The sequence below is a fragment of the Haliaeetus leucocephalus genome, unplaced genomic scaffold, assembly GCF_000737465.1.
Source record: "Haliaeetus leucocephalus isolate CR32 unplaced genomic scaffold, Haliaeetus_leucocephalus-4.0 Scaffold773, whole genome shotgun sequence".
Lineage (NCBI taxonomy): Eukaryota > Metazoa > Chordata > Aves > Accipitriformes > Accipitridae > Haliaeetus > Haliaeetus leucocephalus.
The window spans coordinates 1,401,664-1,420,616 of record NW_010973209.1 but is presented as its reverse complement, the minus strand read 5'-3'; the positions used below and the strand labels follow the sequence as shown (position 1 = coordinate 1,420,616).

At 41.7% G+C, this 18,953-nt stretch overlaps 1 protein-coding gene across 1 annotated transcript in view; it reads left to right on the top strand.

Moving 5' to 3' along the window:
• ARHGAP32 (Rho GTPase activating protein 32) overlaps positions 1-18,953 on the top strand; it is a 186,292-nt gene that overhangs the window by 83,261 nt on the left and 84,078 nt on the right. Inside the window, exon 5 of the mRNA XM_010581387.1 lies at positions 6,079-6,165. Coding sequence (XP_010579689.1) covers positions 6,079-6,165 — 87 coding nt within the window. The remainder of the gene's footprint in view (positions 1-6,078; positions 6,166-18,953) is intronic.

The window sequence follows — 18,953 nt, the reverse complement described above, 5'->3', positions numbered from 1 at the left end:
GATTATGTACTAATAGTGTCACTAAAACTCTTTGCAGGAGCCAGTCACCAGAGTGCAAATACAGTAATGCATAAGCTATAGATGTTTTGGCTTCCTACTGGCTCCCAACCAGTGCGTCGTTTTCAGGGGAATTTAGATAAGAACTTGGGAGATGCTGTGTGGAATATTGAAATCGACCCCCAAGAGGTCGTAAGAGTTATTCTGCGGGCTTTTGCTGCTCTCTAGAGTGGTCTTCCTTGGGGGTGTTCCAGGTCAGCGTAGGCTCCACACCTCTGACATGAGGTGGTTTCTCAGTGGACTAGTTTAATTAAAGCACAGGTAATGCTGGCAGGTTTGGAGTTTGGGAGGAATGATTCTGCTCCTCCTATTTGGAAACAGCTAGGGAGAAGATTTGAAGGGAGAAGGGATCAAGCGTATTTTCCTAGCCTGCAGTTTTCATTGTCTAATTAATTATCATCTAATTATTTAATGCCTTCCACATTAAATTCTAACCTTAACTCTAATTCCATTGTGGAGGGGGATTTGGTTGTTTGTTTGGTTTTGGTTTTTTTTTTCCTCCTATTATTTTCTGTTTGGTTCTTTTCTTTTTTTTTCAATTTTCAAATTTTTTTTTGGCTGCAGGTAAGATTTTAAGCTTTAGCTAACAACACTGTGCAAAATGAATTATGTCACTGGAAGCAAGGCAAGTTCATGGTGTTAGTTATCAAACACATAGGATAGCTTTGCCAAAGCTCTTGTAACCTTTTCTTTAAGTATGTGCTGTTCTGCGTGCTGGCTGTCCGCCAACACTCTGCGTTACTCACTCGCTGAGATACGTGTGTGCGAGCGAGATCAATGTGTTCGTGGCTTTATGAAGCAGAAGTTGAAATAAATGAGTTTCATAGACGAATCAAATCTATGCTTCCCAAGCTTTTCACAAATTATCCTTTCATCAGGAGAGCTGGATGATGGAGTTAACATCACTTGGCAAACAAGGGAAACAAGGAAATCAAAGCCAAAGCTATCTAAATGAGCTTACTTTGACATCTGGGGGTCAGAGGCACAGCTAGGAGGAGCGGACACAGCCCCATTGACCTTGCAAAGCCAAGCCAGCTCTTACCTGGTAAGGATTTGGCACTTTAATTTAGTAGCCAACAATCCTAGTCTTGGCAACAGATTTATGGAGTGCTTTTCCTTGAAATGATTTTTCAAAGTTTTTGTAGTTTGTAAGAGAAGCACGCAAGAATGTGACTCTGTGGTTTAAAGCAAAAAAATGATTGCACGAATCTCAAAAGTTGTATTTTAATTGTTTTTCTGCCTGTGGTCACGCTGACAAGTGAAACATGCTCATAAAACAGGGCCACTTAGAAGCTGCCTCTGCTCTAATTAAAGCCCTCTCCGCAGTCACTAGCCCTTGCCTTTTGGATCTCTCTGCGGAGAACGTGGCAGGTCCCACGCGCCTTCCAGACAGGTTCACAGTAGCCTTGAAATTGTGAAGCTCCAGACAAACAAATGAGTCTTTAAAATGCCTGCTGCTTTGCTCCAAGCACAGATCTGCCAGAGTTTGGTGCGAGGATTATTCTTGGAGGGAGAGCAGAAGGGAGCTTCCAAAGCCACTTTGGAGAGGAGAGATGGGAGAGTTTGTTTTGTTCGTGTTAACCCCTGTTCTGGAAGGTAAACGCACACGCACAGCGTTGTACCCTGTAAAACTACTGAGCTTTTGGATAAGACTTCTGAATGTGCCGTATCATAACTTACCCTCCTGTTTGCTTTGTTGCTGTTTATCTCTACAAGAGGAATAACCAATAAATTATCCTCTGTAGGAGACTCCTGTAATCACTGTCTTTATCTGCTAGCTTACTAGAGATGAGCTGCTTTTTCTCAGACAGTGGGGAAGACCACATGAAGTAGAAGCGTTTTTAAGCTAGTCCTGCTTGTATATATGATCAATAAAGTCTTGGCTAGCAAGCACTGCTCTTTTTGGCAAAATTGTGTATGAGCAAAGCATGTGACTTCATTTTGTCCTTCAGGATACTAAGGTGAAACTGTTACTGTTGATACGGTGAGATCCTGGTTGCTTCTTTGGCTGGCCTCCTGCTCTTGGAAGTCTTTGCTGCTATTCAGTTTATTATTACATGATATTTATTAATGGTACCTTGACGTAACATTTACAACACTCGGTGTTATCCATACACCTATTAAAGTCTGATGCATTCATAGGACCATCTTTAACGCTTTCTTTGTGTATCATAAAATGCTACCACTGAAGAGTTTAGGATACCTTAAACCTGATTTATGAAGTCAGCCATATCTATTTGTGCTAGCTAAGCGTCCATATTCCAATAATAAATGAACCTAACAGAACCTAATGTATCATAGCTGTTTATCAGGTTCACGAAGTTTGACAGCCATTTTGAATGTGAAAAATGAACATTTCAGATTATACATCAAGCCATATGTATAAAGTATGCTGTTTAACGCTTTGATCAGTTACTATAAATGCTATTTACAGATTATTTCAGCTATCTCAGATGATACACATTGAAACTGTTACAGGGGTATCCTCAAGAGCCTGCTGTCTTTGGTCTGTTCTTTAGGTTATGAAAATCAATTTCCCAATTTGGAGTCAACCAAATTCTGCCTGTGGGTCATGTTCAGAGTCCACTAAGGTCAAGAGAGGCCTTTGCTTTGTGCTCCCTGGATTTCAAATCCAGCCCAGGTGCACCTGTACTTCCTCAGAGGTATTGTTTATAAGGGGTGTTGCAGGAGGAAAGGCTTTTAAACATCATGACATCCACGATTTTTGGAAGAGCATTAGTGAATGTCTATCAACAGAGCCAAACAAAAATTATGCCGCGTGGGGAACAGGGAACATAAGCGAATATTCATGTTCCAGGGTATTTTGCTGCCAGGACAGTTAGCGTACAGGATAAAACCAATAGATTTTCCTGTGTAAACAATTCTACTCTCTGTCTCTCAGTAGGCACGAGACTGGCTGCGGGAAGAGGAACAGTGTTCAGTCAGCTTTTACAACTTTACTCTGAAATAACAGTTGCATGTGTGTAGGGCAATACAATGGATTTAAAATGTCACTTCTCACTACAGTGAGTTTGCCTAAATGGAGACATTCAGAAACATCCAAGTGGAAACTAACTACATGGGTGTAAAGTCGATGACTATAAATCAGTAGGTTAATCCTCAGGTAGGTGTGCTCTTTCACATGAAAAGGTTGCTGTAACTTACTCATCCTACACACATGGACCTCACGCCTACAGGTGATTCACTTGCTGTTTCTGGAGAGTTCTTGTATAGACTTGACATAAGTCCAAAGTGGTGTAAATTACAGTACATCTAAGAGGAAAGGTGGTGCAATTCAACCTTCGTCTTAACTTGACCTGTACCTTTTTCTGCCCCGCGTTGTGTTGCGCAGAATCAGGCCTTGAATACGTTTAGGGAGCTGCTGCATTTGTATGTCGGTGATTGCATTGACTGGCTGCTGGCTTTCCAGGTGGACGGAGCCTGTTGCGATGTCCTTTAGCACGGATATGCTTAAGGAAGGCAAGGCTTGAAATTTTGTGGGCTGATAGAATAGGCGTACGTACCCTAAATAAGCATAGGGAAGATTAAAGGATGGAACTTTTCTCCATGAGTAGGAAACCCGCGTTTAATTGAACTGGAGCTCCTTGTTACCTGACAGACGTGGAAGATACCTCCAGCCATGTATTAGCTTTCCTTTACTGCATGCTTTGTTATTTTGTTTTTCTTTGACTGTTAGTTAGTTTTGAAACTTAGTAGCACTTTAAATGTGAAATTTGATAGCAAAGAAGGATGATAAAGTGTGTGGGGGGGGGATGTGCAATACAGAAATAAATAATGGTTGTATTTAATCACATTAATGGCAGCTGTTACACACATAGAAAAGTCACTCTTACACATCTTTAAAATTGCCTTTCTGGAATGCAGGGTTTTTTTAGTGGAATTAAGCGCACCGTGTGAAAGATCCTCCGCAGCAGTTAGAAAGATTTATCTCTGGGACTGTATTACACACCAGCCTTATGAGGATGTGAGCGTGCGTAAAAATCTTTAAAAGTTCTGGCTGGAAAGCTTTACAGAAGAAAGCTCACTTTGAAGGGAGAATTTATAGGTGGAACAAGAGGCTGTCTGGAAGCTGAAAAAGAGAGTGTGCTGAGAAGGTGGTACAGGAGAAGCTGCAACAGTGGCCGAGGGAGACATTTCATGGCTTTTCTAGAGAGGTGATTTATGGTGGAGTAAAGATAGTATCCAAATGGAGGTGACGCTGAGTGGATTTCATCTTCAAGAACTTGCACAGTGTGTTCTACACTGTTAGGCAACAGTGAAGACCGAAAGCGCAAACTTGCTTTCCGATACAAATCCTTTGATGGAAAATTTGTATTTGCTCACCAAAAAGGGCTGCCACAAAGCAGGAGGAAGTTTTATTTGCATAACCAGCATGATGGAGCGGTGAGCGTTTGCACGCATGCTCTCTCTTCCTCTAAATACATTTAATGTTGTAAAAATATAATAAATTATGGAAATCCAAAGACTTTCTTGGTCCAAAAATCTTTTTCATTATTTGCAATCCTTTATACAACCATCAGAACAGAAATTAGTATTCAGGAAGTTAGGTCTGGTGAAGGAAGAGTGCTGAATTTGTGTGCTCTGCAACTTCTTTACAAAGAGGAGAGAGATACTGGCAAAATGCAAAGTTAAACTCACTCTGGGTATAGGTAGTCATTTATATGTAAGTGAATTTTGCCTTACATCTCCCTCTTTCTCAGGAGGTACGTGCCTCTAATCACCTGGTTCTGATTTTCTCCTGCTTACATTCCTGAAAGTACAGAAATTTGTGATTTTTCTCCTCACTCTTATGTTTATTTCTGCATTCATTTGTTGTTGGGGTTTTTCGGTCTTAGCTACTTATGATTTTTTAACAGACTTAAATTTTTATGTACACGTTTTCCAAGAGAGAAGAAGGTGGTGTTCCAAAAGACCTTTGTGTAAAAAGTCCTGGACTCTTCTTCAATGCTTTCTATTTTTAAGCTGACATCATTTCTGCTTAAGAAAGAAAGCAAAATAACTCTTCTGGCAAGTACAGCAGTGCTTTCACTATACGATTTAATGTCCATCATTTAAGGAGTAAAGATAGCGATGGCTGTGTGTGTGCAGGGAGGCTGAGATACCTCACCCTGTTCCGTGCACCTTTAAGGGAATCTTTCATGGTTTTCTCTTCCTGGGGCTCTGCACTGGATAAGGATCTCTCTGTCTTTTATAAAACAGCTTTTTGGAAGACATATCCTTTTTTCCATTTGCCTTGCAAACAGTCTTAATTTGCTTATGATCACTTAGTAATTTCTGTTTTCAGAGAAGATCATTAAATGTAAGCCATTTTAAGTATAGGATATCAAGACTAGTGGGAGTAGCAGGACTAGTAGTAGGCCTAGTCAAGGCGTTTGGTACGTGTACAGGAATGACACAGTTAAATCTCTCCTCACTGCTCTGAAAAAACCCACATCCTGGTGTTGTATTTAATGAACTCTGTATGTGATGAATGGTGCCATAAAGCTCTCTGTTGTGGTAAATTGCTTGACAACACTGAAATTAGGAGATACGTTTTATTCTCTAATGTCTGCCTGAACATATAAAATAAAAAATGAATAAAATTGGGGGGCGGGGGGATATCACTGTTATCTGATACGTGAATATTTATAGAGATCTTTTCAGTGAACAATTAATTTTGCAAACTCCTAAGATAGAGGTTTAATCCCTGGCTTGTACAGTTTGCCTTCCTATGATTGTTTTATTTTTGAACCGTATTTTTATTTTTAAACTGTCAGGTGAGATGCCAAAATCCAATGGCATTTGAGGGTCTGTGTAAGCCATGAATGCTGAATATTTTCTATCTGACAACTCCAGACAGACAAGCACTTCCCTGATTCCCTGGTACTCAGCGTGTCTTGGAGCAAGTTGATGTGAATGTTGTGCTTCATGCATTATTACATGCCTGGCTTATCCCTGCTCACTGACCTGGTCTTTCTCTCTCCCTCTTTTCTCCACCCCCTCCCCTCTCCCTTGGTGTAGCTTTCGCTCCCGGAGGAACAGAATGAAGTAACAAGAAACGGCTGTGAATCCAAGGAACTGGTCTACCTGGTGCAGATCTCTTGTCAGGTAAACGCCACGTTGTCTCCCCCCACCTCCTTTTGCAGACGGTATAGCATTATGTTTGGCAACACAGCGTCGTAATATTTTGATATGACACTTTTCTGCAGCGTATGTGGTTTTTTTCCACTTGTCCACTAGCTCAGTCCTCGAAAGGATGCTGTCTGTGGTACTGCGACCAGCTAATTTTAAGAAAAGAAAAGGAGGATCGAGGCGAGAAAAAGGAGCCCGTTAAGCAAATAATCCTCGCTACAGTTTGCGCAGAGCCGCACGCTGATTAGCCTAGAGACACAAGCGTGCATGCTTGGACTCTGCGTACGTATGCCTGTCAGTTGTGGGGGGAGCGGACAGTGACACACAGGCGCACCGTATATATAAACAGAGGAAGTATGTGAGGGAGAATGCCGGCCAGTGTTTTTGTTGATCAAGGCGTGCTGCTGGCAGCCAGGAGATGGGGATTCTTGATCTGTTCCCAGTTATGTCTCCAGACATCTGGTATGAAATTCTTTCACTGCCTCTGCTACGGTGGTATCAAAATGCTTTGGGCAGATAAATCTGCCACTTTGTACCACAGATTCCCTGTCTGCTAATATGGGGATAGTGACTCTGTAAAATATTACATAAGAGGTTATCGTATTTTAATATGTTGAAAGAAATTGTCGTTTGTGGGGACATATTGCATTGACAAATTCAGTTGAGAGTTAATGCCTGCATTTGGTCATTTTTCTGGTGTTAGCATAGCAGTTCTTTTTGTGATTCATCTTGGCACTTCTTGAGCGTCCATCTTATCAATTTATGCTGAACATTAATGGGAATCACTGTGGTGTCTGTCTCTCTTTTTAAAGCTCTTTATGTGCTTCTGCTGACGTTTCTCAGGTACTGAAAGAAAAGTGTATGGAATAGGCACACCTGTGTTGCCTACATTTGAATTGCGTGGGGTGGGGAAGTATTTGCTATGGGACTGTGCCAGCGTAGCGGCATTAGTACACACAGAGACCTGAATTTGCAGTGAATTTGCTCTTCTGCACTAACTCTGTGTGCACGCTGGTGCAGGGTGTTCTGAGAAAGCTGAGGAGCAAAGCATCCTGCTCTGTTTTGAAGGTGGAGCTCGGCACAAGCTGAGCTACAGCAGTGTCATTAGTGTGATAGAAACACACAGAATAATTCTTCTCTGTCGTTAGCCCTAAACGGTGCCACTACACACGTGCACATGTGTGTATATATGGGTACTTATAAATAGTGCTCTTGGGATAGGGAAGAGAGGCTGAAAGTGCCCGTGTTTGGGCATTTTGCTAGTAGTGTTCTAACCTAGCTGTAACAAGTTTCATACACAATAATCACTTTTCAGAAAAGCATTCCAAGCTAACAAGCAGCACTGCAAAATTTAATGGGGGACACATGTCTGTGTCCCAGCCAAGAGCACTACAGTGACCAAGAGTGAAATTTTTCAGGAGACTTAGGGAAATTGGAATTTCTGTACATTTTGAGCCCTCAGGTTTGGGACTGCATTCGCAGTGCGTAATGCAGAGGTGAACCTTATGTTCTTTTCTGACTGTTTCAGGTGGGCCTATAGAAGTGCCAATATTTTATAGAACAGTTTTTCTCTAACCTGGAAGCATATTGCTTCTGATCTTTCCATCTGCTTTACTGACATTTCTAAAGGTTAACAGGATACCTTCAGGTATAATTATGTCCTTAAACCCTGCAGAATATGTTCGTGCAGGAGCAAGCCTCAGGAGAAGCAAACACCCGGCACGTTGAATGCAAAGCATTGATGGTGCCCTGATCGGAGTGAGCCCAGCTGTCCAGTGGTTTGTCTGACACTTCTGTCAGACTCTCAGGTGCTTTGCAGGGATGTTTCTGAGAGTACAGTGCAGAGATTTGATTTGTGTGGGGACAATGTGGTGAATTCTGTGCCTTGGCTAAGGAAGATGCTAGTTTGCAGTGAGACTTAACTGAGTTGCTGTCCAATAGATCCAGAGGCTGTGAACCGTGCCCAACTGCTGAGAAGTTCTGTTACCTTCTTTTTCAGCGTTACTGAACTAAAATGAAAACACTGGGAGTTGGCCTCATCACTTTAAAGGATAGGCATAGAACCAATCACCTTTTCCTCTTTTTCTTTCTTTTTCTTTTTTTTTTTTAAGTAATCCTTCTGGCTAGCTAGACTTTCTCCCCACCCCAAGTCAGTGATTCACCTCTCGCGTGTTAGCCTATGTCCCTGTCTCTCAGATACTTACAAAGCTGAGAAACTTGTGGCATCTGGATTCAATGAATGGAAAGGCATGGAAGGAGCTGCACAGCTGAGCATCATTTCTACCATGGAGATACTTCACCCCTGACATCTCATGGCCTCTCCTAATGTCCAGGGAAAGATTCCATTCTGTCACGCGTTGGATACCAGCGGCGTCTGGATGGATTTGGCTCCACGTTAGAATTGAATGGGAGGTGTGAAATAGCTCATGGAATGATAGTGCAGTGGGGAGAGATTTTGGCAGGACGCATCTGTATCTGGCCAAAAATATTGAAGGAGGGAGAAAGAAAGACTATAAAACAAATTTCACTTTACTCGCCTTTTGGATATGCTGCTAGCATTGGTGTTTAGCCTACCGTAGCAGCCTGCAAAAATATCCTTGATTTCTCAGATGGACACAGAGAAAACGAATTCTTTTAATTAAGGCTAAACCCGTGTAAATTTCAGAGCTTTAAGATATTTGTGATTTGTTGCAAAAACAGATAGCCCGGGGAGGAGCAAGGGCATGTGGCCACCCTGGCAATTTTAGATTACAGACCTTAGAGAAATAAGCTAAAAAGCCTAGCTTTGGGTTGGATGCATTATACTGCTGTGCCTTGCCCAGTCTGGACTGTGCAGATACAATCTGTGTGTTGTGTGGTCCATAAAAAGACATTTATTTTGTCTTTTCACTCTGTAGCAGACAACAAACCAAAGCTTTTGAACATTAGACTTTTAAAACATCCAGCTCAGTCTTAGCTGTGTTTGGCAGACTACAGTTCGGCATTTACACTAAGGAAATTCTATCCCACTATTTCCCATCTGTAAGTATAATTTTAGTGGTGTAAAGAGAATTATTCTTTGATGTGTATTTTGCAAAACCTTCCCAGATAAGGTTTGAAAAAAAGGATTTTTTGGAGTTATATTTGTGACACATTTCTGCTCAAGTCAGCTTGTGAAATACAAGCTTTGTTTGAGGTTCAGGGGGTTTTTTTACGTCTCTATTCAGCTTTTCTTCTACTGGGAGACCTCAAGAAATTAATCCAGTTTATTAGCTCTTAAGAAGAAGTGGGAATATGTAGAGAGCTGTTCCAAGTGTTTCTGAAAAGTGGAAAGATAGGATTCTTTTGATTTCTTTGAACAAATTTAAACATGAAAACTAGCAAACGACAAAGGTAGGGTTTTAAATTTTACTGGAAAGAGCTTGTGATAGGGGGGCTTGGTTTTGTTTTGGTTTTTAGAGCAATGTAGGTGGATTTTCCTTTTTTCCAAGTAAGGTTGCACTGTTTAACTTCCATTCATTTCTAGAAGATTGCTTTCAGGACCTGTACAATTACTGCTGTTGAATGATTGCTATTATTAAAATAAATGTAAACAAAATCCCTTTCTATGATAAAAGAAGGGGTGGATGGATGGACGGAGAGAAGACTTTAAAACAATCTATAAATGCTTGAAATCTGAGGAAGGATTCGGGGGAGAAAAGGCATAATGTTTTGAGTTTGCACTTTCCCAGAGTGCAGACAGTATGCCACATGCATTTTTGCTAGGGAGGAAAAAGTCTCTGAAGAATGCTAGAGACTGGTTTTTGTGTAGGAAATAGAGAAGCATAAAATCCTGGGAGGGGTGATGTGAGGACTGTACCTGGGAACCTTCTGAAGTGTGTAGACAGTAATTGCAAGCCTTAAGAATAACCGCGGTCCTTAAAAGACCACAGGGAATGTCTGAGACCTTTATGAGTTTGTGCTGTACCTGTAGGCTGTGAAGGTCCATTGACAGTGTTTGCAATCCTTGCTAAGTTCCACGGGGATAAGCAAAGAATTTACAAGGTCTGCAACACATTTAAAAGGGGTTACTATGTGTGTTGAGAATAAATCAACAAAAGTAAGAGCCTGCAAAAAGGTTGAAATAGGCTAATCCATCCAGCATGTTTTGTCAAGTTGTAAAGCAGGCTGAAAATCTGCCTTTTTAATGTTTTTGGATTTGTATGTGTGACGTTACAGCAGCAACTACCTGCATACGTATTTAAACATTGTAACGTAAGAATGGACAATCTAAGCTTTTGTTCTGAAAAAGGAAAGAATAACAAAAAGCGTGCAGTACTCATTACAATGTGAGATTTGGACTATTTCAACACTACAAACGTCTTTTTTTTTTGTGAAATTTTGAATGGCAAGGAGAGAGCAAGAGACCGGTTGTGAAAATGTTCTAGTTCTAAGGGAGACCTTAAACTCTAGCCATCTCTTGTGGGTTTTATTGTTCATTTTCATTATCAAAGGTAGGTTTTTGAAACAGACATGACAGGCAGTAGAAACCAGAAATGACAGACCATGCAAGCATGAGTGATTTTTAAGAAAAATCTTAGGACTAGATCTCATGATAGTCCTTTAAACGCAGACTGGGTGTTGGGATCTCAGAACAGAGTCACACTACCTTCTCTGTTTCCTGCTTTTCATGGGATAATGCTTCCTTCCTGCGAAGGAAGCCTCTTTCTGCTGCAACTCTAGGTAGATTTCTAAGGCTATTCTCAAAGCAGGAAGCTCTCGTGGTCCAACCATGGGGTTTCTCCATTTTTCTGCTTGCATTTGCAGACCCCACACTGGCAGTAAGTTGAGCCACGCGGCTTTGTTGTACAGAATGCACAGTACTTTGCCCTGTTCCTGTTTTTTGTTCAAAGCAGCCATTGCTGTCTGTGCTGTGTTCATTTTGATTGATAGAATAAGGTCTCTGATGTACTCCATGAAGGCATTTACGCAAATATATGCCACTTGTATCTCCCAGCTCTCCCTTGCAGGAGATTTAAGCTCAGTATCTTCTGTTTGAAGAACAGCATTTGCAAAACTCTGAAGGCAAGCCCATCCAGCGTTCCATGGCTGGAAGCGTGGTTGCAATAATAAGTGCTTCAAGGGCAGTGGTGAGAATGCCAGGAAAAAATGGGATCCAAGTAGGAAGAACAGACAGGACTCCCCATCCTGGGTGGTTTGTGGGGAGAGGAGAGTGGAATATATTTTCACAAAAGCAAATGTCTTAACTCGGACTACTAACGTCTAAAGTATGGTTTGCTGGTTCTGTCTGCCTGTCATAGTCCATACTAAAAACCACAAATTGCTTGCAGTAGGATTTTTGAGTCAAACATCTGAAAACCTTTTATATGATTGTTTTTTGTCTTAAAGACTTGTTCTTTAATATATTAATAGTTTCGTCTTGTGTGATTGAAGCTCACACACCTAGAGAACAGTTACGGAGTAAGCGCTACTAATATTCCGCTGGTGAAAAGCTACAGTTCTTTAAACAGATGACTCTAAGGGACGAATTCTCACATGCACGTACATACTTGTGTGTGTTTTATATAAGTACTAAAAAGAAATTTAAAAAAAGGAAAAAAAAAACCAAGAGGAAAAGCTGGTCTCATCTTTGATAATGAGATATACCTATGTGGACCATCCAAGCTGGATCCTACCCAATGCAAAATTTGTTTTTAGAATATGTGTTAACCTGCTTCTCCTTTCTTAATATAGAATTTTCTGCCTTCGTTGTTCGCAGAAGATTTTGCTAAACAAAAGCAGTTCCTATGTCCTTTTATTGAATAGGGAATTCAGGTAAAGTTTCACATTATGCCTATTGCAGTGTGGCTGCAGTCCCCTGCCCCTACCCATGCATTCTCACCCCCCTCTTCCACCTGAGGTCTAGGGTCCGTGTAGCTGCTGGATGAGTCCTACCAAGGATGAAAACCAAATCCACCCCACAGGTGGTGGAATACCTTGGCGGTGGTGCAGCTAAACTGAAGCAGGTGTAAAATGAACATGCACTGAACTGCAAGGGTACGCTCTGATTTCATAGCACGCTAGCTGCTTTGTACAAACTGCACGTAGGGACCCTCGGTATGTCCTAAAGCTTTGTCTGCTCAGAAGGGCTCAGGAAAGTGACTCTGCTTTAGAATGCATTAAAATGCTGGTCCCCGTCATGGCCTTTCCCCCCCAGCTTGTTTTCTGTACTTCTTTTCTGGCACTGGGTACCGCTTGCCTGAAGGTGACTGCAACAAAGTGCCTAGAGAAATGTAACTTCCACCGACAAGTTTGCCCATGAGAGTTAGGTACCTCACATGCTTGTTTGAAAATCCCTCTTGTGATACTGGGCATTTATTTGTAAGTCCCCCAAAACCTTTTTAAAACCTGACCATAGGCCTTTATGGGTTGAATATTTTTAGCCTATCCTTCCAGATGCTCACAGATGTTGAAACCTCTGTCCGAAGCACTTCTCGGTTGAGGAGGGCTGTTTCACATTAGTCAAAAGAAAGCAACTAAAATCCTTGTTTCCACAATGCTAATCCATCACTTGATGTTCTGTGCTCGAATGGTTGATCTTGGGTCATATACTACATGCCTTCTGCTCTCAGCAGTGATAAATAAAAATGAAGTGACAATAGTAATGTGGATTAATAAAGAATGTATGAAGCTGGCAAGCAGCCTGAAAAGTGCTGTTGGGCTGTGTTCAAAGCTCAGGCGATGCCAAAGTGCTGCCAAGGTGTAGTGTCTTTGAAAAAGCTGGGTCTGTTCCAGGCTTTTTGGAAGTAAACTAGCATCTGTAGGGGAGAGAGAGAAGATATTGAATCGCATTCAAAGTCTTTAAGAACTGCATAATTAACATCTATTACTCTGTAGCTGTTATGATAATACTAAAGGATAAATTCATTAATTAATTGGGATAATATTCGTTACAGACAAGGGTATGACTGGTTTTTGGAGTTTTGCTGCAGAACACTGATTTGGGTAGGGCAACACTCCCACTGAACAGGATTAACACTGTGGTGTGCTGTGTCCTTTTCCTGTTTCAAAAGCGTATTGCACCATACCCTCTTGTTCATCATGGGATTCGTATGTAGCTCTGTGATCGTTAATTCACACGAGCGGTTTAGACAGTCGAAGTAGCAGTTTTGAGGTGAAAAGGACTTTTGTCCCGCTGTCTTTGCTGCCTTTTGTTCCGAAGCGGACAGTCGGGCAGTCGGCGGGATGTCTGCGCTGGGATCGAGGAGATGCACCAGCAGGACGACTTCCAAGGGCCGTGCCGTTTGCTTGCTTTGGCCGTTTGCAGTATACGGGTGCTCTTTGGGACCGTGGAATGGAAATGCAGAAGTTAGCTGTTGTCTTCGGTGCTGCGCAGGAGGGTGTAAAGAGTCCAGGAGCAGCATTGCGCTGACCTGCAGCGGCATCCGTGTGTCATCGGGGCTCTGGGGTTTCATTGCCCTGCTGATGGGACTTGTCCTTTGTTCCCAGCCACAGAGCAGCTTCAGTACGCTTGAGTGTAAATCTATCCCCTGGTAACAAGAGATGAAAACCAGCTGTAGTTCTTAAACTTTGGTATTTAATTTCTCCATTCATGGCTCGCTCTGTTTTTTTTCTCTGTTTAAATATGTATCATGAAGGGAAGCGGGGTCAGCATAGTTCGTTCTTGTTCCTGACTCTGGGTGCTTGAGATGCAATAACAGGGTTCTAGCTGTGCATGGATTTTGAATTGAATGATTGATTTATTGAGTGACACTGCAGAGATAAATACTGTCGTGGAACTCTCGTGTGCTGAAGCACATTCCTTCAGCAGGTGCAAATTGAGGTGCATTTCAGGCTGTCCCTTCAGTATACCAAAGGTGGAGGCTTACTGTGCTCTGTATTAATGGCTTCAACTACAAAATCCAGCATAGAAATGGTCTAGTGAATTTCTTTGAGGGTGGTTTTTACTGGGAAAGAGGGTATCCGAAAATGATCGCCACAAGATAGCAGCCTACCAGTTCATCAGACTTGCATTAGGCTGAGCTGCTGTGCAGTTATTTGGGAAGGGGAACAGCGAGTGATCTATGGCAACTGCTGCTTTCATGTGCTCTTCAGATGGTTTTCTGTGATGGAAACCTACCAGCTGAAGTGAATGGTCAGTGTAGCCATGGTCTAGGAAGGCATAATGAGCAAGAGGGAAAATTATTTCTCAGAATAAAATGCAGTATCACATGAATGTGCTGCCATGAAAGTTTTTTTTTTTTTAAGCAACAGAAGTTTTTACAATTATATGGTAGTTTGTTAATGTGTCCTTTGGGCATTTTGCCTTCAGAAAGCAAGCTCTGAATTAGAGACATCAATCTTCTTGTATCCAAATTGTATTCTACTTAGCTCTGAAGCAAAAGTGAAAATCACTGTTGAAATCCAAGAGGACAGGATAACGATTATGGTTTCTTTCTGTAAGTGATGCATTTTGGCAGGGCTTCTGATTGTCATGTGGTGCTTTGTAGACAAGGCTGGGCCCAGCCGCAAATTGAAGAGGACAGTTGGCTTTATTCTGAAGAGACGTTGAATCCTACCCCATAACCAAGCAAGTGTAAATGCATTGCAGAGGAGCCGTTTGTCTACAATTTTACTTGTTTTACAACTTCTCCAAGAGCTGGGCTTGGTTCAAATCCAAAATAAGAGGGGGATTGTGGTGGATGTTCCTGTTTTTCTTAGCTGCCTTGATGTTTATTCCTTATAGAGAAGTTTAATATGCACGCCTTTTTAATAGCAATATTACAGTGCCTGTTTACTTGGGAAAGTTGACAGCCCTTTGGGACAGATAATCCAAAGCAGTTTCATCCAGTATCATCCTCTGCAGGCTGTAAAGTTACTTTGATCAACAAGTAATGTCAGATGTTAGGTGGCTAAGCAAGCGTGAGGAGAAAGACAAGGTTCTCAGTCACGATGTCTCAAACCTGAACGACTTGCATGCGGATAAAGTTCATAGGCCTTGGAAGAGCATCTACACTTCCAAACAACAGATTCATTGGACATAAAATGTCCAATGCAGGTTAGTAAAGAGTATTTACAAAAAAGGTACTCTCAAGGTACAGAAACCACATCAAAATAAATAGCATGTCTGTAAAGATGCTTTGGCGGTAAATCAAAGTTGCATCATTTTCATTGTTTGCAGCAAATTTTTACGGTCACTGAGCAAAGTGGCCAAATACGCAATCCGGAAAGTTTTCAAAAGTTATGTCCCATGTGAGTGCACCTAGTTTGGTTAAACTCTGATATTGTAAAGAAAATTGGTAATTGAGTTGTTTTGGTAATAAAAAATGCTGAAGTGTTAAATGCCAGTGTCTTCCTCAATAACTAGAGGTTCTTTGCCCAACTGGATTTGTAACTGACTGTACGTTAAATTAAAAATCAGTTTTGTTTTAGAGCAATCGGTGGCAGAATTCTCAGGGGGAACGTGGATTGAGCTTGCTCCTTAAATCGTTATATTCATTAGGGCTTTCCTGGAATTACAGAGCAGATTTGTGCCTCGAGTTTGCTAAAAACCATCAAGCAGGTGTTTCTTGTCACTATGTGTTGTGTAACCCGTGATAAACTGACCTAGTTCAGTGAACGCTGAGGTCCCAACTCCTTGAGCAAAATTTACACTTGAAGTGTGAAACAACTCAGAATCAGTTCATCGTAGACCTGCTGTGAATTCCGGAGTTCTCCACTTCCTTGGCAGGGGCTGGTAGCCTCCAAACTTGAAAAGCTGCAAACGTGTAGACAGGCTGTGGGACGTAGACATTAAGCGTAATTGCAAACCGATATTGTTAGAGACTGTAGAGCAAGTTTGCAGTCAAGGGCTCAAGCTTTGTCAGATAAGAAGGAACTGTCTTTCTGGTTTTCTAATGATGCTTTTTTTAACTGATCTGTGATTTTAAAATACTGTATTTACTTCAAGCTTTGTGGTTTACCTTTTTAAAAGACCCCATTAAGGATATTAGATATTAAAGATGGCCTGTCTTAAGTTTTTCATCTCCTGGGTCTTGGCACCGCTTTTCAATGTTTCTTTTTAAAACCGATGCATGCAGCTGCCAAAAAAGCATCTATTTCTCCTTGTGGCTACAGCTCCAGCTCTGTTAACAAAACTTCTCCAAAGCTGCTTCTGTTTCTTGTGCTTTCTAAATAATGTTTCACCCTTCTAACCTCTTTCCTTGAGTTCTGGTCAGCTACATCTTTAACATACCTGCATGTATACCTTTTTCCTTGAAGTGTTCATGTGTTTTACCTCTGTAACCCTACCCAAAGGAGCAGGAGTGGGCAGAGAGGTTCCCTCTGGCATCCTCTGATAAATCTGGGGGGGATGCAAGGGGAATGGACTGCAGGAGCGACCAAGCTCACATGTGTCTTCAGGAAAGAGCATCTCCAACTGCTGCTCTTGGAGGCAGAGTACGGGGGTAGGTGAGCCGCCGGCCTGGCCCAGCAGGGCATTTCTTACCATCTTAGTGGTGTTTTCCAAACACTGTTAACATTTTTTGCTTCATTCTGGGGTGTCGAGATAAATGGGTTTGTAATGGAAGCAGCGTCAGATGCAGCATGTTTTTAATTATTTCCACGCTTCTAAGTTTCGGTTATTTTGTAAATGATGCGATGGATGTGTGTCCTGTTGTGTAGCAACCATAACTGGGGTTATGAGGGTTTTTTCCGAACAGTTTCTTAGGTTTGGACCTACAAAATCTTTTCTTCCTGGCAATTAGTTTTGACAAACTAAAGCTTATGTGCTTTGGTCACTTAACAACAAACCCTAACATTTAAGAAGTCAGCTGTTTGCTTCAGTGATGTGCCCAAGAAATGAGACTTAAGAAAATTGAGATCTATATCTGTCTAAGCTACTGTTGCTGCAGCTAACCGCAGGCAAGTCATTTTGAAAGTTTGTTTTGTTTTGTTTTACTAACCTCAGGCAAGTAATTTTCAAAGGGGTTTTTTGTTTGGTTTGTTTTAAAGGATAGTGGTGCTTGCTTACTTTGATGAAACATCGTTTCTTCTCTGTGGTTAAGTGCTGAGTAGATTATAGCACATTTGGGGCACAGGGTAAAGAGGGTGTCATATTTAAATATGTGCAATGTCCACATAATCATTTGTAAATATATATGCGTTCTCTCTCATTGCCCCGCTACCTGTAAGATGGTAGAATTTTAGTTCCCGTTACTTAGCAGTTGTTAGTGGCTTTGAAGTATTTCTTTTGTGGCTGTAAGCTCATGTTGGATTATTACTTTAATTTTCTGAAGTGTAGAAAAGCAGTCCCCCATGCTGTGGCCGCCCTCCCTTTCACCCCTGTGTCTCTCTGTGACCTGCTGCTCTTATGGTATAATTTTACTAAGGAGATGATTGATATTGAATTGTTTAAATTATAAGATGTCAGGAGAGCAGGGGATTTCATTCACATGTTGAGAGTTGTAAATCCTGTTTCAGGTTCATTAGGTGTCTGTCAGCCTGCCATTCAGAAGTAGGCTTTCTCGTGGGAGGAAAAACCTTGTTGTTGGAAAAATCGTTGTTACGATTTCAAATGCTGTACACATGGTGTGTTTGCGTTAGGTCTTCTTAGCATGCCCTTATTTCTCTGTATCTGTACAAAACCAATTGCCACCAAAGCCTGAGCCAAATATTTGCCTGCTGTCTGAATGCCTCTGGCAAAGCTGCTCTTCTGAGTGACAGAGAAACCACTGGAAGGTCATGGCTTATTTCAGCTTAGCACCCAGAAAGCCGCATATACCTGATCGTGGGGAGTTTCCAAAATCGGACAGATCGAGCAGGGATAATACTGCTGTCATTCAGACCAGGTCTTGGGCAGCCTCGTGTTCCCATGTGTGTGTTTAGTGTTCCTATCTGTAATTGGAATCAGGGAGCACAAGGAAGTATAATTTTTAGGGGCGAAAAGCTGCAGTCGTTTCCATTAAAACCTCTTTTTTCCTGCTGATTGCAATTAATTGATAATAAACTGATAATTAATGCTGAAAGAGATTAATTTCTTCTGTGGAATAAGGCTATTAAGGATTCACCACATAAACAGACTAAACATTCTCCTCTGCCTTCTCCCTCGCGGTCTGTTCGTACATTATGTTCCCTTCATCTTGTGGCAGTCGGTCTCTCGTGTCCGTTTCCTGTGATTCCAGGTGGAGTGCTGAAGTTTTAGCATTTCCATCATTTTCACCTGATTTAAAGGTCCCTCCTGCAGATATTTTGTTTCCTTCTAATCAGAAGTATGTGCCTGGCAGCAGAATGGGTATCCCGCTGGAAGCTGTTGATGGTATCTTCTAAGCCGGGTCAACTCCAGAAGCGAACAGACGTCTTCTTGACGCGGCCGTCCCTCCCTGTAGCTGTTACTGTGCTGAGCGCTCATCGCTGCCCAGCCGAAAGGGTCGTGGGAGCAAGTGCTAATGTTTGCTAAGTAAAATTTATGCATCAGTGAGGTTAAGCTAATGCAAATGTCTTCCAGCTTAAGGAAAAGCCATAATACGGGTGTTCCCCACCCTGTGGTGGGAAGGAATAAACTCCTGTTGATGGGTAGTACCAGGAGCAATGAAAGCGAGCATCCATCCGTGACCGCAAGGTGAGACCTGGAAGCGTGCTAGCCAAAAAGCCTTACACTGCTGAGTGTACACTTTCGTTCGGAAATAAAGTAGCTTTAGTTGCCTTAGTGCAAACTCCCTTTAAGTTTTAAAGATTTATAATTTCCCTAAAGTTATAATAATACGCCAGAAGTCATGAAATCATCCAGGACATTTTGGTAAACAAACTTAAGCTTAGATAAAGCCACC